Source organism: Tinamus guttatus, unplaced genomic scaffold (assembly GCF_059628265.1).
Source record: "Tinamus guttatus ecotype Peru unplaced genomic scaffold, ASM5962826v1 Tinamus_guttatus_pri_ptg000611l, whole genome shotgun sequence".
In the NCBI taxonomy this organism is placed as follows: Eukaryota; Metazoa; Chordata; class Aves; order Tinamiformes; family Tinamidae; genus Tinamus; species Tinamus guttatus.
This window is the reverse complement of record NW_028289145.1, coordinates 4,305-23,102: the sequence shown is the minus strand read 5'-3', so window position 1 is coordinate 23,102 and position 18,798 is coordinate 4,305. Positions and strand designations below refer to the sequence as shown.

Sequence of the window (18,798 nt, the reverse complement as noted above, 5' to 3'; positions counted from 1 at the left end):
CGCGCAGGGATTTAATGGGAGCCGGAGGCGCCGTCGGGGCCGGGAACCGGAGCATCCTCGTGCGAGTAGCGGCACTGGGGGCCCAGGGAGCAGCTTCCCTAGGGATTGGGAGGGCCGGGGCTGAGCCGGGGGCGCCCGGAGCCCCCCGGAGCGGCCCGGGACCCCTCGGAGCGGCCGGACCCACCTCCTTGAAGCGTTTGCACGGGAAGTTTTTCAAGGAGCCGCCGTCGTCCGGCCGCTCCGTCCGCTTGTTCTGGAGCCGCTGCCGCTTTTCCTGCAGGGACGGGGAGATGCCCCCCCTGGGGGGGGCGGGAATGAGGGGGGGGGCTGCAGGGGGGCAGGAAAAGCCCCCCCGAGAGGGGTCTCCTCATCCCCCCTTGGGAAAAGCAGGGGGAAGCTCCGGGCTCTCCCTCTTTTCCTGAGCGGGTGCCGGGAGCTCAACCCCGATATTAGACCCTGGAGAATCTCCCGCCCTTACCCGGCCTTGGCCCTGGCCTTGGGCCCCCAAAAGGCCTCGGGGTTCTCGGGGAAGCGTTTGAGGCCCCTCTTTCGGGAGCTGGGGTTGGCGTCGTCCCGCAGCGCGAAGGAGGCCTGGAGGCTGCGGGGGACAACAGGGGACATTGGGGACCTCCCCCCGGCCGCACCGGGGGACAGCGGGGACCGAGCGGGGACCTTACGTGGGCTCCACGGCCAGGATGCGCGCGGCCGGGCTGCCCTCCGCCAGCCGCTCGCGCTTCACCGGGTGCAGCTTGGCCTGCAGCGGGGGACAGCGGTGACAGCAAGGGACACCGCGGGGGCCACCGCTGTCCCCAAGTCCCCGAGGAGAGGCCGTGTCCTCACCCAGCAGCGCATGATGTCCCAGAGCGCGGCGGGCGGCGCGTCCGTCTTCACGGCGTTCTTGCACGCGTGGGACAGCGAGACGCGGTAGCCGGCGTGCAGCAGCGCCGACCTGGGGACACGGAGCGCGTGGGGACACGGTGGGGACACGGAGGGGACACGCGGGGGACACGGGCCGTACCTGAGCTGCAGCAGGGACGGGGTGTTGCAGTGCAGGGTGCTGCTGAGCCCGTCCAGGGTGTAGTAGAGGGGGACGTCGCTGAGCTCCTGCGGCGCAGGGAGGGGATCCGGCGTCAGCGGCTCCGGGTGCCACCGGAGCTCCGGGTGCTGGAGCTGTCCCTGTCCCCGAGAGGCCGGAGCCGGCCCCATCTCTGGGTTCCCGGAGCTGTCCCCATCTCTGGGATGCCACAGCCATCCCCAGCGCCTGCAGCTGTCCCTGTCCCCCTCCTTGGGATGTCAGAGCCATCCCTGTCCTCGAGATGCCAGAGCCATCCCCATCCCCAGGACGCTGGAGCTGCCCATCCCCATCCCTGGGATGCTGGAGCTGTCCCCATGCCAGGCGCCTGGACCCGTCCCCATCCCTGGGATGCCGGAGCCAGCCCCGTTCCAGGCTCCTGGACCCGTCCCCATCCCTGGGATGCCGGAGCCAGCCCCATTCCAGGTTCCTGGACCCGTCCCCATCCCTGGGACGCCCCGTCCCCATTCCAGGCTCCTGGACCTGTCCCCATCCCTGGGATGCTGAAGCCGTCCCCATTCCAGGCTCCTGGACCCGTCCCCATCCCCAGGATGCTGGAGCCATCCCTATGCCAGGCTCCCGGAGCTGTCCCCATTCCAGGCTCCTGGAGCCGTCCCCATCCCCGGGACGCCGCGTCCCCGCGCCGTGTCCCCGCGTGGCACCTCCGTGACGACGCTGAGCACCCCGCGCATGCGCTGCTCGGTGCCGAAGCGCCCGGGGCTCCGCTCCAGCGCCGCCAGCACCCGCCGCACGAAGGCCACGTCGTGCAGGGGCTCTGCCCACACGGGACCCCCCAGCTGCGGGTGACAACGCGCAGGGGGGTCAGCAGCGGTGGCGGGGGACACACAGAGGGGACACAGGGGACACGGACCCACCTGGTGCCGCTGCTGGCAGAACTCGCACGTGGGGCCCACGGGTGGCCCCGTGGCAGCCCCATACTTGAAGCTGCAGAAGGAAAGAGAAGGGGGGACAAGTGACAAGGGGGTGAGGGCCAGCAGGGCTTGGGGACCCCAGGGCCACCCCGCCAGGACCCCGCCGCACCTGTCCCCGTGGCGGGTGGCCTTGCCGAGCCGCTGGAGGTGGTGGCTCCCGCAGCCCACGCAGTGATAAACCAGCGCCTGCTTACTGCGGAACAGGGGGGGACAACAGTGTCACCGCAGGGGGTGGCACCGCGTCCCCAAGGCCGGTGGCGCCTCACCTGGCCGAGGCCTTGGCCTGGGCCTGCCCGGCGAAGACGCGCGCGAAGACGCGCACGTAGAAGTCGGCGCTGACGGCGAGCAGCGGCGCCACGCGGCGCTGGTGGCAATTCGCGCGCAGGTCCAGGCTGTGCAGGACCACCCGAAGCGCCTGCGGTGACACGAGCGCCCCGGGCCTGTCGGTGGGGACACACACGGGTGTCCCCCGCGGTGTCCCCCGCGCTGAGCGCTCACCATCTCGTGGCAGAACTTGCCCTTGAGGGACACGGCGCCGTATTTGCTGTAACAGGTCTCGGGGCTGTTCCCGGCCAGCACGGCCATGTCGGTGCAGGTGACGCAGAGCAGCCCTGGCAACGAGGAGGAGGAGGATGAGGAGGAAGGACGGCGTTGGGGGGCGGGGGGTGCCCCCCAAGGGGCCCAGGCGTCCGGGCGCCGCTCACCGCCGTCGCTCACGGCCTGCACGGCGGCGTCCAGGAAGGGCGCGGGGGATCCGTAGGGATCCAGGTCGATGACGTCGAAGGGCTCCCGGTTGGCCTTGCTCTGGTACATCAGCATGCTGGAAGGGACAGGGACATCGAGAGGGGGCTTAGAGTGACCCTGGGAGGGGGGACAGTGGGACACGAAGTGATGGGGACACCAAAATGGGAGTTAGAGTGACCCTGGTGGGGACAGTGGGACACGAAGTGATGGGGACACCAAAATGGGGGTTAGAGTGACCCTGGGAGGGGGGGACAGTGGGACACAAAGTGATGGGGACACCAAAATGGGGGTTAGAGTGACCCTGGTGGGGACAGTGGGACACGAAGTGATGGGGACACCAAAATGGGGATTAGAGTGACCCTGGGAGGGGGGACAGTGGGACACGAAGTGATGGGGACACCAAAATGGGGGTTAGAATGACCCTGGGGGGGGCAGTGGGACACGAAGTGATGGGGACACCAAAATGGGGGTTAGAGTGACCCTGGGCAGGGGACAGTGGGACAAGAAGTGATGGGGACACCAAAATGGGAGTTAGAGTGACCCTGGGCAGGGGACAGTGGGACACGAAGTGATGGGGACACCAAAATGGGGGTTAGAGTGACCCTGGGCAGGGGACAGTGGGACACGAAGTGATGGGGACACCAAAATGGGGGTTAGAGTGACCCTGGGCAGGGGACAGTGGGACACGAAGTGATGGGGACACCAAAATGGGAGTTAGAGTGACCCTGGCGGGGGAGGACAGGTGGACATGGACCGATGGGGACACGAAATTGGAGGGCTTGGGGACAACCTGGGCGGGAAATGGGGACACGGAGAGACAGGGACACCAAAACAGGTGGTTTGGGGACACCCTGGGTGGGGGACAGGGGGTCCTGGAGCAATGGGGACCCCAAACTGGGAAGCGGAGGCCACATTCCCAGAGGACCCCAACCCGTGTCCACTTGGTGCCCCCCAAACGCTGCGGGAAGCCAGAACGAAGCCACCAGCATCCCCAAAGCACCGGGAATGGGGGGACATCCCGGGAAGGGGGATCCCGGAGGCCGTTCCCGGCCGGCTCCTCACCTGGCATCGGCCTGGCTGGCGGCCACCAGGTGCCCCACGCCGTTGAGGGCCACGTTGCGGCGCACGAGCTCGGTGGCCCGGGCCGAGACGTCGTTGGCCACCACGGCCCGGAGCCCCGGAACCTCCTGGGCGAAGCGGATGGAGCGGAGGCCGGAGGCCGCCAGGCCCTCCAGGATCCGTAGGCCTCCCTGCGGGAAGAGTGGGCCGGATCCTGGGATAACCCCTGCTCCGGGGCCCATATCCCGGGATGAGCCCTTGTCCGGATCCCAGGATGAGCCTCCACATTGGGGTCTGAATCCCGGGATGAGCCCCGATTTGGAAGCTGGGATGAGCCCTGCTCTGGATCCCGGGATGAGCCCCCATATTGGGGTCTGAATCCCGGGATGAGCCCCGATTTGGAAGCTGGGATGAGCCCTGCTCTGGATCCCGGGATGAGCCCCCACATTGGGGTCTGAATCCCGGGATGAGCCCCGATTTGGAAGCTGGGATGAGCTCTGCTCTGGATCCCGGGATGAGCCCCCATATTGGGGTCTGAATCCCGGGATGAGCCCCGATTTGGAACCTGGGATGAGCCCTGCTCTGGATCCCGGGATGAGCCCCCACATTGGGGTCTGAATCCCAGGATGAGCCCCGATTTGGAAGCTGGGATGAGCCCTGCTCTGGATCCCAGGATGAGCCCCCATATTGGGGTCTGAATCCCGGGATGAGCCCCCAATTTGGAAGCTGGGATGAGCCCTGCTCTGGATCCCGGGATGAGCCCCCATATTGGGGTCTGAATCCCGGGATGAGCCCCAATTTGGAAGCTGGGATGAGCCCTGCTCTGGATCCCGGGATGAGCCCCCACACTGGGGGGTCTGAATCCCGGGATGAGCCCCGATTTGGAAGCTGGGATGAGCTCTGCTCTGGATCCTGGGATGAGACCCCATATTGGGGTCTGAATCCCAGGATGAGCCCCGATTTGGAAGCTGGGATGAGCCCTGCTCTGGATCCTGGGATGAGCCCCCATATTGGGGTCTGAATCCCGGGATGAGCCCCAATTTGGAACCTGGGATGAGCCCTGCTCTGGATCCCGGGATGAGCCCCCCACACTGGGGGTCTGAATCCCAGGATGAGCCCCGATTTGGAAGCTGGGATGAGCCCTGTTCTGGATCCCAGGATGAGCCCTGTCCCAGGCCTGCTCCATGGCCCAAGTCTTGGGATGAGCCCAGCAGTGGAATCCAGAGTCTGGGATAAGGTCAGTTGTGGGGCTTGGATCCCGGGATGAGCCCTGCTCCGGGGTCTGGAGCCCAGGATGAGCCTTGCTCCAGATCCCAGGATAAGCCCCGCTCTGATCCCAGGATAAGCCCCGCTCTGATCCCAGGACGAGCCCTACACCGCGACCTGAATCCAAGGATAAACCCTTCTCCGGATCCCGGGATGAGCCCCCTTGGCTCCCCCCATTCCGGGCACCTCGCACACTTCTCCCGGCACCGCCGTCCTTGGAGCCTCGGAGCCGGCGGGTGCCGGAGCGGCCTCATCCCCCTCCGGCTTCTCCGGGGCATCCACATCCATCTGCTCCTCGCCAGGAAGCACCACTGGAAGGGAAAGGGATGGGAAAGGGAAGGGGAAGGTGGGAGCTGCTGGGATCCCGCCGGAGCCGCGGTTCATCCCGGCTCATCCCGGCTCCTACCCCGGATGCCCTTGGGCCGCAGCTGGAGCCGAGCGAATTCCGTGATGACGGCGCAGCTGGAGGGGGGGGACGGAACGTGAGCGGAGCCGCCGCCGCTCCGGCAGGATCCAAATCCCTCCCCCCGGAACCCCCAGTATGAACCAGTGCCCCCCCAACAGCCTATCCCGGTGCCCCCCCATCCATCCCGGTGCCCCCCCATCCATCCCAGTGCCCCCTTGTCCATCCTGGTGCCTCCCCCCCGTCCATCCCGGTGCCCCCCTTGTCCATCCCGGTGCCCCCCCCTCCATCCATCCCGGTGCCCCCTCGTCCATCCCGGTGCCCCCCCCGTCCATCCCGGTGCCCTCCCCGTCCATCCCAGCGCCCCCTTGTCCATCCCAGCACCCCCCCGTCCATCCCAGGCCCCCCTCATCCATCCTGGTACCCCCTTGTCCATCCCGGCGCCGCCCCTCCATCCATCCCGGTACCCCCTTGTCCATCCCGGCGCCCCCCCTCCATCCATCCCGGTGCCCCCTCATCCATCCCGATGCCCCCCCCATCCATCCCAAACTGCCCCCGTCCATCCCAGCTCCCCCAAAACCATCCTGGCCCCACCCCAACCCATCCCGGTTCCATCCCGGCGCCCCCCCGGCCATCCCGGTGCCCCCCCCCGTCCATCCCGATGCCCCCTTGTCCATCCCGGTGCCCCCATCCTCCATCCCAAACTGCCCCCGTCCATCCCAGCTCCCCCCAAGTCATCCTGGTCCCACCCCAATGCATCCCGGTTCCATCCCAGCGCCCCCCCGTCCATCCCGGTGCCCCCCCGTCCATCCCAGGCCCCCCCCATCCCTCCCGGCGCCCCCTTGTCCATCCCGGCAACCCCCCGTCCATCCCAGGCCCCCCTCATCCATCCCGGTGCCCCCCTTGTCCATCCCGGCGCCCTTCCGTCCATCCCAGGCACCCCCGTCCATCCCGGTGCCCCCTCGGCTATCCCGGCACCCCCACCCCATCCATCCCGGCGCCCCCTTGTCCATCCTGAACTGCCCCCGTCCATCCCAGCTCCCCCCAAGTCATCCTGGCCCCACCCCAATCCATCCTGGTTCCATCCCGGCCCCCCTCTCATCCATCCCGGCGCCCCCCCGTCCATCCCGGTGTCCCCCCGTCCCTCCCGGTGCCCCCGGCGCCACTCACGTGAGGTCCCGGTTAAACTCCTGCACCGGGTTGTAAAACACCTCCGTGCCCGGGAACAGGATCCGGGCCCGGCCCTCGGTCACCAGCGTCCCGGGGGGGCTCCCGGCGCTCCCGGGGGGGCTCCCGGCGCCCGGGGGGGCCCCGGGGGGGCTCCCGGCGCTCCCGGGGGGGCTCCCGGCGCCCGGGGGGGTCCCGGGGGGGCTCCCGGTGCTCCCGGTGCCCCCGGTGCCCGGGGGGGTCCCGGGGCTCCCGCAGCCGTTGGCCCCGTCCATGGCGAGGAGGCGGCGGAGCAGCAGCAGCAGCGGGGGGGCGCCTAGAGCGGGAGGGGGGCAAAATCTGCGGGGGGGGGTAAACAGGGTGAAGTTGCCCCCCCCGATCCCAAATTGCGACCAAGGGGAGGGGGCAACGGGGCAAGAGCGGAGCCACCCCCCCCCCCCCCCCCAGTCACACGTGGCCGGGGTTGGGGGTCCCGTATCCCGCCCCCCCGACCCGCCCGAGGCTCCTCCCCCAGGCCCCGCCCACTCCCGTTATCTCCCCCCCCGGTACTGCCCCCCCCCCCGGCCTCACCGTAGCGCATCCTCCGCGCCGCCGCTCACATGGGCGCCGCCATGTTGCGGCGAGCCACGTGACCCGCGGCGGACGGCGCGCGGCGAGGGTCACGACGCTGCGCGCGCGCGCCCCGACGCGGCCGGGGGAAGCCTGTTTTGGGGGGAAAGCCCGTGATTTCGGCTCATGCGGCGAGGCCTCGTGTGTCCCCATGGCCACGCGTGTCCCCTCCATATCCCCACGGATTTGTGCGTCCCCTCTCCATGCTCCCCCTGTCCCCGTGTCCCCCTCTATTCCCATGGCCGTGTGTACCCCCTGCCCGCCCTCCCTGTCCCCCCGTGTCCCCCCATCTTAACCTAACCCTAAACCCTAACCCCATGTCCCCTCCATGTCTCCTATGTCCCCAAGACCGTGTCTCCCCACCCCCCATATCCCTTGTGCCCCCCCATGTCCCCTATGTCCCCATGGCCATGTCCCCCCCACCATATCCCTTGTGCCTCCTCTATGTCCCCATGGCTGTGCCCCCCCATATCCTTTATGCCCCCCCCCAAATGTCCCCTATGTCCCCATGGCCGTGTCCCCCCCATATCCCTTGTGCCCCCCCCCGATGTCCCCATGATCGTGTCCCTCGCTCCCATCTCTCCTGTGCCCCCTCCATGTCCCCTATGTCCCCACGGCCGTGTCCCCCCCCCCCCCAGATTCCCCATATTCCCCCGGGTTTGGGAATGACGGGGGGGGGGGAAATGCCTCGTCGGAGCATCTCGGCGCTCTCCCAGCCAGGCCTGCCCGCAGCGAGCCGACGCGCGCATGCGCGCGGAGGGAGGCGGTGGGGGGGGCGCGCGCGAGGCTCCGTGCGCCGCCGCCATCGCGCGCTCGGCGCGCGGCTGCTCCCGCCTTGCCGCACAATGAATGGCCGCTGAGCGCGGCGGGGGGAGCGGGACGCGCAGCGGGAGCGGCCCGAGCCGCAGCGCAGCCCCCCCCCCCGGGAACCGGTAAGGAGGGGGGGGGGGCACCGGCCGCCCCGCCCCCTCGTGCCCCCCCCCCAAGTGCCCTCTAGGCCGCCGCCCCCCCCCCCCCCGGCATAACCGGACAGGCCTCATTCCCGCCCCCCTCCATTACTGGGCTCCCCCCCCCCCCCGCCCTGCTTCCGGTTCGACCCCCCCCCCTCCCGGTGCTGACCCGGTTTTAGGGAAAGTTTCGGGTTGTTTGGGGGCTCCGGGCCCTTCTCTGCACCCTCCCCCCGCCCCGGTAAAGCCCCCCCCCCCACGTCAAGCCCCCTCCTCCCCAACGTCATGACCCCCCCCCGTCCCCCGGTCCCCCCAAACATCCCCGGTTGGAGGTTCCCCCCCCCCCCGATAATGGGATTCCCCCCCCGGGGTCCCCCTGATTCCCCCCCCAAAAGGTCTGGGGGGGGGGGGGCTCTCTGTTCCCCCCCCCCATAAATAACCAGGACCCCCCCCCTTTTCCCCCTGTAACTTGGGGCAGTTTCCCCCAACCTGAGGCCTGGGGGGACCCCCTGTCTGCCCCCCCCCCCATGATCAGGTGTCCCCATCCCCTTATCTGATCGTGGGGACCCCCTTGTCCCTCCTAAAAGGGGGGAAGCCCCCCCCAAAAAACCTTGGGGACCCCCTCGTGTCCCCCCCCCACCTTGGGGGTCCCTGTCCCCCCAGGGGCTGCTCTGGGGGGGGGGTTGTCCTGGGTCCCCTCCCCCCTGCTGGGACACGTGGGGGGTGGCAGGGTTGGGGGGGGGGGCACAGGTGCCACCCCCCCCCCCCCCAGGGCCACCTCTCACTCGTCTCCCTCCCCCCGTGTCCGTCTGTCCCTCCTTGTGTCCGTGTCCCCCTTCCCTGGGGCTCTCCGGGTCCCCTCTCTGTCCCCCCTCGTGTCCCTCTCTGTGTCCCCCTGCCCGTCCCATGTCCCTGCTGTCCCCCCCCCGTGTCCCTGCTCCTCTCCCCGTGTCCCTGTGTCCCCCTGTCCTCACCCTCCTCCTTATCTGGCCCTTGTTTTTGTGTCCCCCTCCCTGTCCCTGTTGTCCCCCCTGTGCCTCTTGCGTCCCTGTCCCCCTCCTCCTCGTTGGGTCCTGGTCCCCCTCGTGCCACCCCCTGTCCCTGCTGCCCCCCCATTGCCTCTCGTGTCCCCCGTCCCTCTCCCCATGTCCCCCCGTCCCCCTCCTCCTCATTGGGTCCTTTTCCCCCTGTCCCTCTCCCCGTGTCCCCCTGTCCCCACGTCTCTGTGCTCCCCCCGCTGTCCCATGTCCCCGTGCTGTCCCTGCTGTCCCCACGTTCCCCCCGCTGTCCCTGTGTCCCTGCGCTGTCCCCACATTCCCCCTGCTATCCCTGCTGTCCCCGCGCTGTCCCCCTTGTCCCTGTGCTGTCCCCTGTGTCCCCCTTGTCCCGTGCTGTCCCCCTTGTCCCCGTGTCCCCGTGCTGTGCCCCGCTGCCCCTGCTGTCCCCACGTTCCCCTTGCTGTCCCCCTTGTCCCCATGCTGTCCCCCGCTGTCCCCGTGCTGTCCTCGGCTGTCCCCATGTTCCCCCCTTGTCCCCATGCTGTCCCCCGCGTCCCCATGCTGTCCCCTGTGTCCCCACATCCCCGTGCTATCCTGTGCTGTCCCCACATTCCGCCCACTGTCCCCATGTCCCCGTGCTGTCCCCCGCTGTCCCCACGTTCCCCCCACTGTCCCCTGCGTCCCCATGCTGTCCCCCGTTGTCCCCATGTTCTCCCCACTGTCCCCGCATCCCCACGCTGTCCCCTTTGTCCCCGTGCTGTCCCCCTTGTCCCCACGTCCCCACGCTGTCCCCCTTGTCCCCGTGCTGTCCCCCGCGTCCCCGTGCTGTCTCCCTTGTCCCCATGTCCCCATGCTGTCCCCCTTGTCCCCTACGTCCCCATGCTGTCCCCCTTGTCCCCATGCTGTCCCCCGCTGTCCCCATGTTCTCCCCACTGTCCCTGCATCCCCACGCCGTCCCCCTTGTCCCCGTGCCATCCCCCTTGTCCCCGTGCTGTCCCCCGCGCCCCATGCTGTCCCGCTTGTCCCCACGTCCCCACGCCGTCCCCCTTGTCCCCGTGCTGTCCCCCTTGTCCCCGCGCTGTCCCCCGTGTCCCCGCAGGCGCCCGCCATTGGCGCAGGACGCTGCAGATGGAGATCCCCAACTTCGGCAACAGCATCCTGGAGTGCCTGAACGAGCAGCGGCTGCAGGGGCTGTACTGCGACGTGTCGGTGGTGGTGAAGGGCCACGCGTTCAAGGCGCACCGCGCCGTGCTGGCCGCCAGCAGCTCCTATTTCCGGGACCTTTTCAACAGCAGCAAGAGCTCCGTGGTGGAGCTGCCGGCGGCCGTGCAGCCGCAGAGCTTCCAGCAGATCCTCAGCTTCTGCTACACGGGCCGTTTGAGCATGTACGTGGGCGACCAGTTCCTGCTCATGTACACGGGCCGGCTTCCTGCAGATCCAGGAGATCATGGAGAAGGGCACCGAGTTCTTCCTCAAGGTCAGCTCGCCCAGCTGCGACTCGCAGGGGCTGCACGGCGAGGAGGCGCCGGGCTCGGAGCCGCAGAGCCCCGTGGCGCAGACCTCGGCGTGGCCCTCGGCGCCGGTGCCGCTGGTGTCGCGCGTCAAGACGGAGCAGGGCGAGCCCGACGGCGTGCAGTGCACCTTCGTGGTGAAGCGCCTCTGGGACGGCGGCGCCAAGGACGGCGCCGGCGCCGGCGGCGGCAACGGGAGCCGCAAAATGGCCAGTTCTCCGCGGCGACGGCGGGCGGCAGCCGGGCGGCCGGGCCGAGCGCGGCCGAGCAGACCAGCCCCGGCGGCACCTCCAGCGCCTACACGAGCGACAGCCCGGCTCCTTCCACAACGAGGAGGACGAGGAGGAGGACGGCGCCGAGGAAGGCTCCGACGAGCAGTACCGCCAGATCTGCAACATGTACGCCATGTACAGCATGATGAACGTGGGGCCCGCAGGTGAGGCCACGCCCCCTCCGCGGGTAGGACACGCCCACTGTGGGCGGGGCATGTGGGAGGGGGTGTGGCCTTCAAAAGCTCCACCTCTGCTATGGCTGGGGGAGGTCGTGCTCTGCCCCTTTAAATGGGGATGGGGGAGGGGGTTGAAAGGCCCTGCCCACTGTGGGCGGGGCATGTGGGAGGGGTGTGGCCACCGGAAGCCCCACCCCTGCTGTGGTTTTGGGGTGGGCTGGGGGAGGTTGTGCTCTGCCCCTTTATATGGGGGCGGGGACTTTGAGAGGCCCTGCCCACTGTGGGGTGGGGCATGTGGGAGGGGCGTGGCCACTGGAAGCCCCACCCCTGCTGTGGTTTGGGTGGGCTGGGACGGGAGGGGTTGTGCTCTGCTCCTTTATATGGACATGGGGGGGGCTAAGAGGCCACGCCCATTGTGGCGGGGCCTGTGAGAGGGGTGTGACTTCCTAAAGCTCCGCTCTCTGCCCTGGGTTGGGGTGGGGATGGGCTGGGAAGGGAGTTGTGCTCCACCCCCTGTACATGGGGTGGGGGTGGGGCTTTGAAGGCCACGCCCAGTGTGGGTGTGGTCTGTGGGAGGGGGTGGGGCCTCCTAAAGCTCCGCCCCTGCTGTGGGGTGGGGTGGGCTGGGGTGAGAGTTGTGCCCCACCTCCTAGGGAGGGGCTAAAGGGGGTGGGGTTGAGGCCCCACCCCCTTTCCATGGGATTTGAGGGGCCCTCCTCCATCATGGGCGTGGCCTGAGAGGGGGCTCCTAAAGCTCCGCCTCAGGGTGGGGTGGAGATTGGCTGGGAGGAGCCTTGTGCTCCACCCCCTTCCTATGGGGGTGTGACTTAGGAGGCCACACCCACTCTTGATTTGACCCCTTAAAGCCCCGCCCCTGCTGTGGTTGGGCTTGGGGGGGGTGGTTGCGCTCCACCCCCGGGGGAGGGCACTTGGGAGGACACGCCCATGGTGGGCGTGGCCCGCGGAGGGGGGTGTGGCCTCCTAAAGCACCACCCCCATTGGGGATTTTGGAGGGGATGGGCAGGGAGGAGGTTTGTGCTTCACCTGCTAGGGGAGGGGCCAAAGGGGGCGGGGTCTGTGGGACCACACCCCTCCCCACGGAAGGAGGGGCTTTGGTGGCCACGCCCAATGGGAAGCGTGGTCTCCTAACACCCCGCCCCCGTGAGGATTTGGGGGGGCTCCTCTCGTGTCCCTGTGTCCCTTGTCCCCTCCCATCTCCCTGAGCTTGCTGTCCCTTGTCCCCTCCTCTGCCCCTGTCTCCTGTCCCTTGTGCCATCCTGTGCTCCTATGTCCCCTGTCCCTTGTCCCCTTCTCTGTCCCTGTGTCCCCTGTTCCTTGTCCCCTCCTCTGTCCATGTCTCCTGTCCCTTGTTTCATCCCGTGTCCCTTGTCCCTTCCTCTGTCCGTGTCTCCTGTCCCTTGTCCCCTTCCGTGTCCCTGTCTCCTGTCCCTTGTGCCATCCCATGTCCCTGTGTCTCTTGTCCCTTGTCCCCTCCTCTGTCCCTTGTCCCCTGTTCCTTGCCCCATCCCGTGTCCCTGTGTTCTCTATCCCTTGTCCCCTCCTGTGTCCCCGTGTCCCTTGTCCTATCCTGTGTCCCCTATCCCTTGTCCCATCCCATGTCCCTGTGTCTCTTGTCCCTTGTCCCCTCCTCTGTCCCTGTGTCCCCTGTTCCTTGCCCCATCCCGTGTCCCTGTGTTCTCTATCCCTTGTCCCCTCCTGTGTCCCCGTGTCCCTTGTCCTATCCTGTGTCCCCTATCCCTTGTCCCATCCCATGTCCCTGTGTCTCTTGTTCCTTGTCCCCTCCTCTGTCCCTGTGTCCCCTGTTCCTTGCCCCATCCCGTGTCCCTGTGTTCTCTATCCCTTGTCCCCTCCTCTGTCCCTGTGTCTCTTGCCCCATCCCGTGTCCCTGTGTCTCCTGTCCCTTGTCCCCTCCTGTGTCCCCTGTTCTTGCCCCATCCCATGTCCCTGTGTCCCCTGTCCCTCCCCCAAGCCCCATCCCTGCCCCACGCCCCCCATGGCGGGCCCAGGCGTCCGGGCGCCGCCCCCACGCCGTCCCCGTCCCCCCCGCAGCCTCCGAGAAGGTGGAAGCGCTGCCGGACCAGGCGACCCCGGAGTCCCGGGCGCGCGTGCGGCTGCGCCAGGACCTGGCGTCGCTGCCGGCCGAGCTCATCAACCAGATCGGCAACCGCTGCCACCCCAAGCTCTACGACGAGGGCGACCCCGCCGAGAAGCTGGAGCTCGTCACAGGTGCGTGGTGGCCGCGGGAGGGGACACGGCGGCGCCCCGGCCACCCCCCCGTGACACCCGCCGTGTCCCCGCCAGGTACCAACGTCTACATCACGCGGGCGCAGCTCATGAACTGCCACGTGAGCGCGGGGACGCGGCACAAAGTCCTCCTGAGGAGGCTCCTGGCCTCCTTTTTTGACCGGTGAGTCCCCAAGCTGTCCCCGCGTGTCCCCCCCCAGCTCTGTCCTTGTGGCCTCGTGGAGGGCCCGGACGCCTGGGCCCTCGTGGTGGCACCTTGTCCCTTTGCCAGCAACACCCTGGCCAACAGCTGCGGCACCGGCATCCGCTCGTCCAGCAACGATCCCAGGCGGAAGCCACTGGACAGCCGGGTCCTGCACGCAGTCAAATGTGAGTGTGACACCGGGGGACACCGGGGGACACTGGGGGACAGGGGGTGTCCTGCGGCTTTGGGACCCTCAGGGACAGGGGACATCCCCAGGGCGGGAGACCCAAGGGACAGGGGGACATCCTGGGGAAAGAGACTGGGAGTTAGGGGAGTCCCTGGGGACAAGTGACGTCCTGGGGAAGAGATTGGGAGACTGGGGAGACCCTGGGGACAGGAGACGCAAGAGACAGGGGACACCCTGGGGTTTGGGACCCCAGGGACAGGGGACACCCTGGGCACAGGAGACCCAAGGGACAGGTGACGTCCTGGGGGAAGAGATTGGGAGATAGGGGACACCCTGGGGACAGGAGACACCCTGGGGACAGGAGACCCAAGGGACAGGTGATGTCCTGGGGGAAGAGATCAGGAGATAGGGGAGACCCTGGGGACAGGAGACCCTCAGGACAGGGGACACCCTGGGGACAGGAGACCCAAGGGACAGGTGGCGTCCTGGGAGAAGAGATTGGGAGATCGGGACACCCTGGGGACAGGAGACACCTTGGGGACAGGAGACCCAAGGGGCAGGGGACATCCTGGGGACAGGGGACACCCTGGGGACAGGAGACCCAAGGGACAGGTGACGTCCTGGGGGAAGAGATTAGGAGATAGGGGACACCCTGGGGACAGGAGCCTCTCGGGACAAGTGACACCCTGGGGAAAGAGGATTTGGGGACAGGGGACACCCTGGAGTTTGGAACCCCAGGGACAGGGGACACCCTGGACACAGGAGACCCAAGGGACAGGTGACGTCCTGGGAGAAGAGATTGGGAGATAGGGGACACCCTGGGGACAGGAGACACCCTGGGGACAGGAGACCCAAGGGACAGGGGACACCCTGGGGACAGGGGACACCCTGGGGACAGGAGACCCAAGGGACAGGTGACGTCCTGGGGGAAGAGATTAGGAGATAGGGGACACCCTGGGGGCAGGAGCCTCTCGGGACAAGTGACACCCTGGGGGAAGAGGATTTGGGGACAGGGGACACCCTGGGGACAGGTGACACCCTGGGAGAAGAGGATTGGGGGACAGGGGACACCCTGGGGACAGGAGACCCAAGGGACAGGTGACGTCCTGGGGGAAGAGATTGGGAGATAGGGGACACCCTGGGGACAGGAGACCCAAGGGACAGGGGACACCCTGGGGACAGGGGACACGAGACCCAAAGGACAGGTGACATCCTAGGGGAAGAGATTGGGAGATAGGGGACGCCCTGGGGACAGGAGACCTTCGGGACAGGTGACACCCTGAGGGAAGAGATGGGGACACGCTGGGACTTTGGGACCCCAAGGAGAGGGCCCCCCCCACACCCGCGACACCCAAGGGACAGGAGCCACCCCTTGACTCCACAAGGAAGCGGCGTCGTTCGGCCACCAGCCCCGGGAGACGCAGGGAAGCCCCCCCGGTCGCTCATTTTCCTTTTTTGCCCTTTCCGGCCGTTTCCGCGGCCAGTTTACTGCCAGAACTTCGCGCCCAACTTCAAGGAGAGCGAGATGAACGCCATCGCGGCCGACATGTGCACGAACGCGCGGCGCGTCGTGCGCAAGAGCTGGATCCCCAAGCTGAAGCTGCTCAAGGCCGAGGGCGACGCCTTCCCGCCCTTCATCAACGACATGGGCAAGCTGGAGGCCGACGTGTGCGCCGAGGCCGCCTTCGAGGCCGGCGCCGCCGAGGCCGAGGCGCCCGCCGAGGGGCTGCAGTGACGGTGGCCCCGCGGGTAGGGCCCGCTGGCCCTCGTGGCCCCCGCCGCGCTGCTGGGGACGGCGGTGGCGGCCACCCCCGGGGCCGGGGGACGGCGGTGGCCCCGCTCGGGCGTCCCCCTCCTCGCTTGGGCGCGACTCGAACCAGGTCGGCGGTGGCCCCGGCCCGGCCGTGTCGTCCCCGCGCCGGGGCTGGCGTCTGTCCCGGCGTCCCCCTCCCGGGGCTCAGCAGCGTGTCCCCAAGGTCCCTGTCCCCTGTTTTGCCAGGTGACCGCATGGGTCCTGTCCCACCCCGGCGCTGTGCCCTGTCCCGGGGCCGGTGTCTCCGCATGTGTCCCCAGGTTGTCCCCCCGCCATCGTGTCCCCTCCCCGTTGGGGATGGCAGCTCTCCAGGCAGCCACGCGCGTTGGCCCCGTGTCCCCGCGTCTCTCCAGGCGCCTGCATGTGTCCCTGTCCCCTCTACCGCCATGTCCCCTCCCTGGGGACAGAGCCCTGTGTCCTCGTCCCCGTGTCTTTCCAGGCAACCATGTGGGTCCCCTCCCTGGGGGGCGGTGGCATCTCCCCAGTGTCCCCAGCCCCCTTGTGACGTCCCCAAATCGTGTCCCCCCTCCCCAGGCTGGACATGGACGCGGGCAGGTCTTGGCACGGGGCAGGGGGACGCAGGGACGGGGACGGAGCCCACGGATGGGGGACAGATTGGACTTGGGGGGGTCCCCATCCCTGCTTTTCCTCCTGCTTGGCCGTGCTGCTCCCAGGACGCCTGGGCCCTTTTCCCGGCTGTGGAGGGGGGGTGGGTCCAGGTGCCTCCCCCTTGCCCTAAACCCCAAACTGGGGGGTGACTAGGATGAGACCCAGGTGTCCGGGCCCTCTCCCCTCCCCAAAATTCCCCCTTTTTCCCGCAATCCCCCTCTCCCGCAATTCCACCCCCCCTTTCCAAAATCCGCCCCCCCCTTCCCAGACGGGTCTCCTGACGTTCCGTCAAGTGCCTTACCCGGCCCCGCGGCTCCCTTCGCGTCTCCGGCACCTCCCGGCCAAGCGGCCCCCGGGGAGGGGACAGGACCCCCCCTCCAATGCCCCCCCAAAATCCCACCCGGACGCCTGGGTCCCCCTGCCCTGTTTTCCCTTGGAGGGGGGTGGATGGAGCTGCCTGGGCCCCTTCTCCCCCCCACCATCCCCAATCCATCCCTTTTCCCGGCCCCCGCATGTCACGAGTTGCATCGGTCTCAGCCCTGGCTGGGGTGGGGGTGCAGGGGGTCCTCCTGACCCCCCCCCCCCCATTCCCTAGAGCTGGTCGGGACCTGGGTGCCCCCGACCTTGCGGGTCCCTTGGAAATCTCCCCCATTCCTAACCCCCCCCTTGCCTTTTTCCCCCTTTTTTAACCCAAAAACTCTACAAAAAAAGGGAACCGCGCGGTGTTTCGCGGCCGTCTGGGCAGCATGGACCCCCCCCCCGCCCCCCCTCGGGCTTTTGCTCCCCCCCCCCCCCAAAAAGGGGACCCCCCCCAGGGAAGGGGACACCCCCCGCCACCCCAGTGCCCCCCCCCGGGGACGCCAGTGTTTGTCCTGTGTTATAAAGTGCCAAGACGCCCGTTTTTCGTGACCCCCCCGTTCCCCCCCGCCCCGAAACGCTGGAGAATTGCACATGAACTGCTGTAAAGATGAACAGAATCGAGAAAGGAGAAAAAAAAACTGCAGAAATGTTAATAATGAGTAAATAAAAACACAGAGGTTTGTAACAACCCCCCCGGGTCCTTCCTCGCCCCCCCAGGGTGGTCCCGAGTCCCCAGGAGGTGTTTGGTGTCCCCTGTGCTGCAGTGTCCCCTGCAGTGTCTGGTGTCCCCACAGTGTCCCCCTGCAGTCCCCCAGTGTCCCCCATCAATGCCTGGTGTCCCCATGAGGTGCCCAGTGTCCCCAGCGCTGTTCAGTGTCCCTGCACTATCTGGTGTTCTCATCGGTCCCCCAGTGTCCCCTGTGCTGCCCGGTGTCCCCTGCAGTGTCCGGTGTCCCCTGCAGTGTCCAGTGTCCCTGCAGTGTCCCCTGTAGTGTCTGGTGTCCTGACAATGCCCACTGTGATCCCTGTGTCCCCTGCAATCCCCGGTGTCACCTGCACTGCCTGGTGTCCCCTGCAGTGTCTGGTGTCCCTACAGTGTCCCCTGTAGTGTCTGGTGTCCCGACAATGTCCCCCGTGGTCCCTGGTGTCCCCTGTGCTGCCCGGTGTCCCCTACAGTGTCCAGTGTCCCTACAGTGTCCCCATTCATCCCCGGTGTCCCCTGCACTGCCCGGTGTCCCCATCCATCCCTGGTGTCCCCTGCAATCCGCGGTGTCACCTGCACTGCCCGGTGTCCCCTGCAGTGTCCAGTGTCCCTACAGTGTCCCCTGTAGTGTCTGGTGTCCTGACAATGTCCCCTGTGATCCCTGGTGTCCCCTGCAATCCCTGGTGTCACCTGCACTGCCCAGTGTCCCCATTCATCCCCGGTGTCCCCTGCAATCCCCAGTGTCCCCTGCAGTGTCCGTTGTCCCCACGCGGTCCCCGTTCCCCCCCCGCCCCCGCGCGCCCGCACGTGGTTGCCGGAGGGGAGGGGGAGGAGGAGGGGGTGTGGCCTCCCGCCTCGCCCCACCCCTTGTCCATATATGGGCCGGCGGAAGCTCCCTCTCCGCGCGGCCCCTCCCTCTGCTCCTTCCTGACGTCACGGTGCCCTAATATAGTCATGGAGAGACGGTGACCTCAGCGGGGGCGGGGCCGCGCCCTTAAAGGGGCCGCGCGACTTGGGAGGGGGTATCCCCCGCCCACGGCGTTCGGGAACCCCCTACGCAGCCCCACGGGAGCCCGGAAACGCCCCCAGGCTGCCCCGTTTTACCGGGGGGCAACGTGACTTCCCCCGGGGGGCGCGCAGGGACCCCCCAACCCCGGGGGGGGGATCCAGGGTCTCAGGGCGGCTCTCGGGGTCCGCAGGGGGGTCCAAGGGTCCCGGGGGACTCGTAGGGTCTGGGGGGGGGGGGCGGGAATCAGGGACCCCCCCCATCCCAGGAGCGCACAAGGTCTGGGGGGGTCCAGGGTCCCCGGGGGGGCTCTCAGGATCCGGGCGGGAGAGGATCTGGATCCTGGGGAGGGGGATCTAGGTCCCGGATGGGGGGGGGGGGGCACCGGATCCGCCCCCCCCCGCGCCACTCCGCCCCCGCCGCCCACGGCATTTCCGCCCCCCCCTCCCCACCCCCGGTTCCCGGCGCCGCGGAGCCGGGGCCGGATGCAGCGCGGGGGCGGGAGAGGGGGCGGG

The 18,798-nt window shown here is 68.3% G+C and overlaps 2 protein-coding genes across 2 annotated transcripts; one reads left to right on the top strand and one right to left on the bottom strand.

Moving 5' to 3' along the window:
* Window positions 1-3: 3 nt before the first annotated feature.
* TRMT1 (tRNA methyltransferase 1) lies at window positions 4-7,256 on the bottom strand. Its single transcript, XM_088535075.1, has 17 exons — window positions 7,243-7,256; window positions 6,647-6,766; window positions 5,480-5,535; window positions 5,260-5,384; window positions 3,811-3,998; window positions 2,709-2,824; window positions 2,503-2,615; window positions 2,271-2,419; window positions 2,114-2,197; window positions 1,948-2,017; window positions 1,735-1,869; window positions 1,019-1,104; window positions 841-949; window positions 678-754; window positions 479-598; window positions 185-299; window positions 4-98 (listed from the first exon to the last, which is right to left on the bottom strand). Exons 1-17 carry the CDS (start codon window positions 7,254-7,256, stop codon window positions 12-14), a joined length of 1,764 nt encoding a protein of 587 aa, XP_088391201.1. The 3' UTR covers window positions 4-11.
* A 3,063-nt stretch (window positions 7,257-10,319) lies between these two features.
* Window positions 10,320-15,527, top strand: NACC1 (nucleus accumbens associated 1). The gene is given in 8 exon segments (XM_088535079.1): window positions 10,320-10,616; window positions 10,618-10,918; window positions 10,921-11,016; window positions 11,019-11,144; window positions 13,227-13,403; window positions 13,479-13,584; window positions 13,693-13,790; window positions 15,277-15,527. Coding segments are annotated over 8 exon segments (1,446 nt in total). The 5' UTR covers window positions 10,320-10,325.
* The last annotated feature ends 3,271 nt before the right edge of the window (window positions 15,528-18,798 follow it).

What these genes read in the sequence shown, in the direction of transcription:
- TRMT1 (XM_088535075.1), bottom strand. An exon ending in CAGGCCAAGGCCTCGGCCAG is followed by an intron (nt 2,198 to 2,270) that starts GTGAGGCGCCAC and finishes CCTGTTCCGCAG; the next exon opens with TAAGCAGGCGCTGGTTTATC. An exon ending in GCCACCCGCCACGGGGACAG is followed by an intron (nt 2,018 to 2,113) that starts GTGCGGCGGGGT and finishes TTCCTTCTGCAG; the next exon opens with CTTCAAGTATGGGGCTGCCA.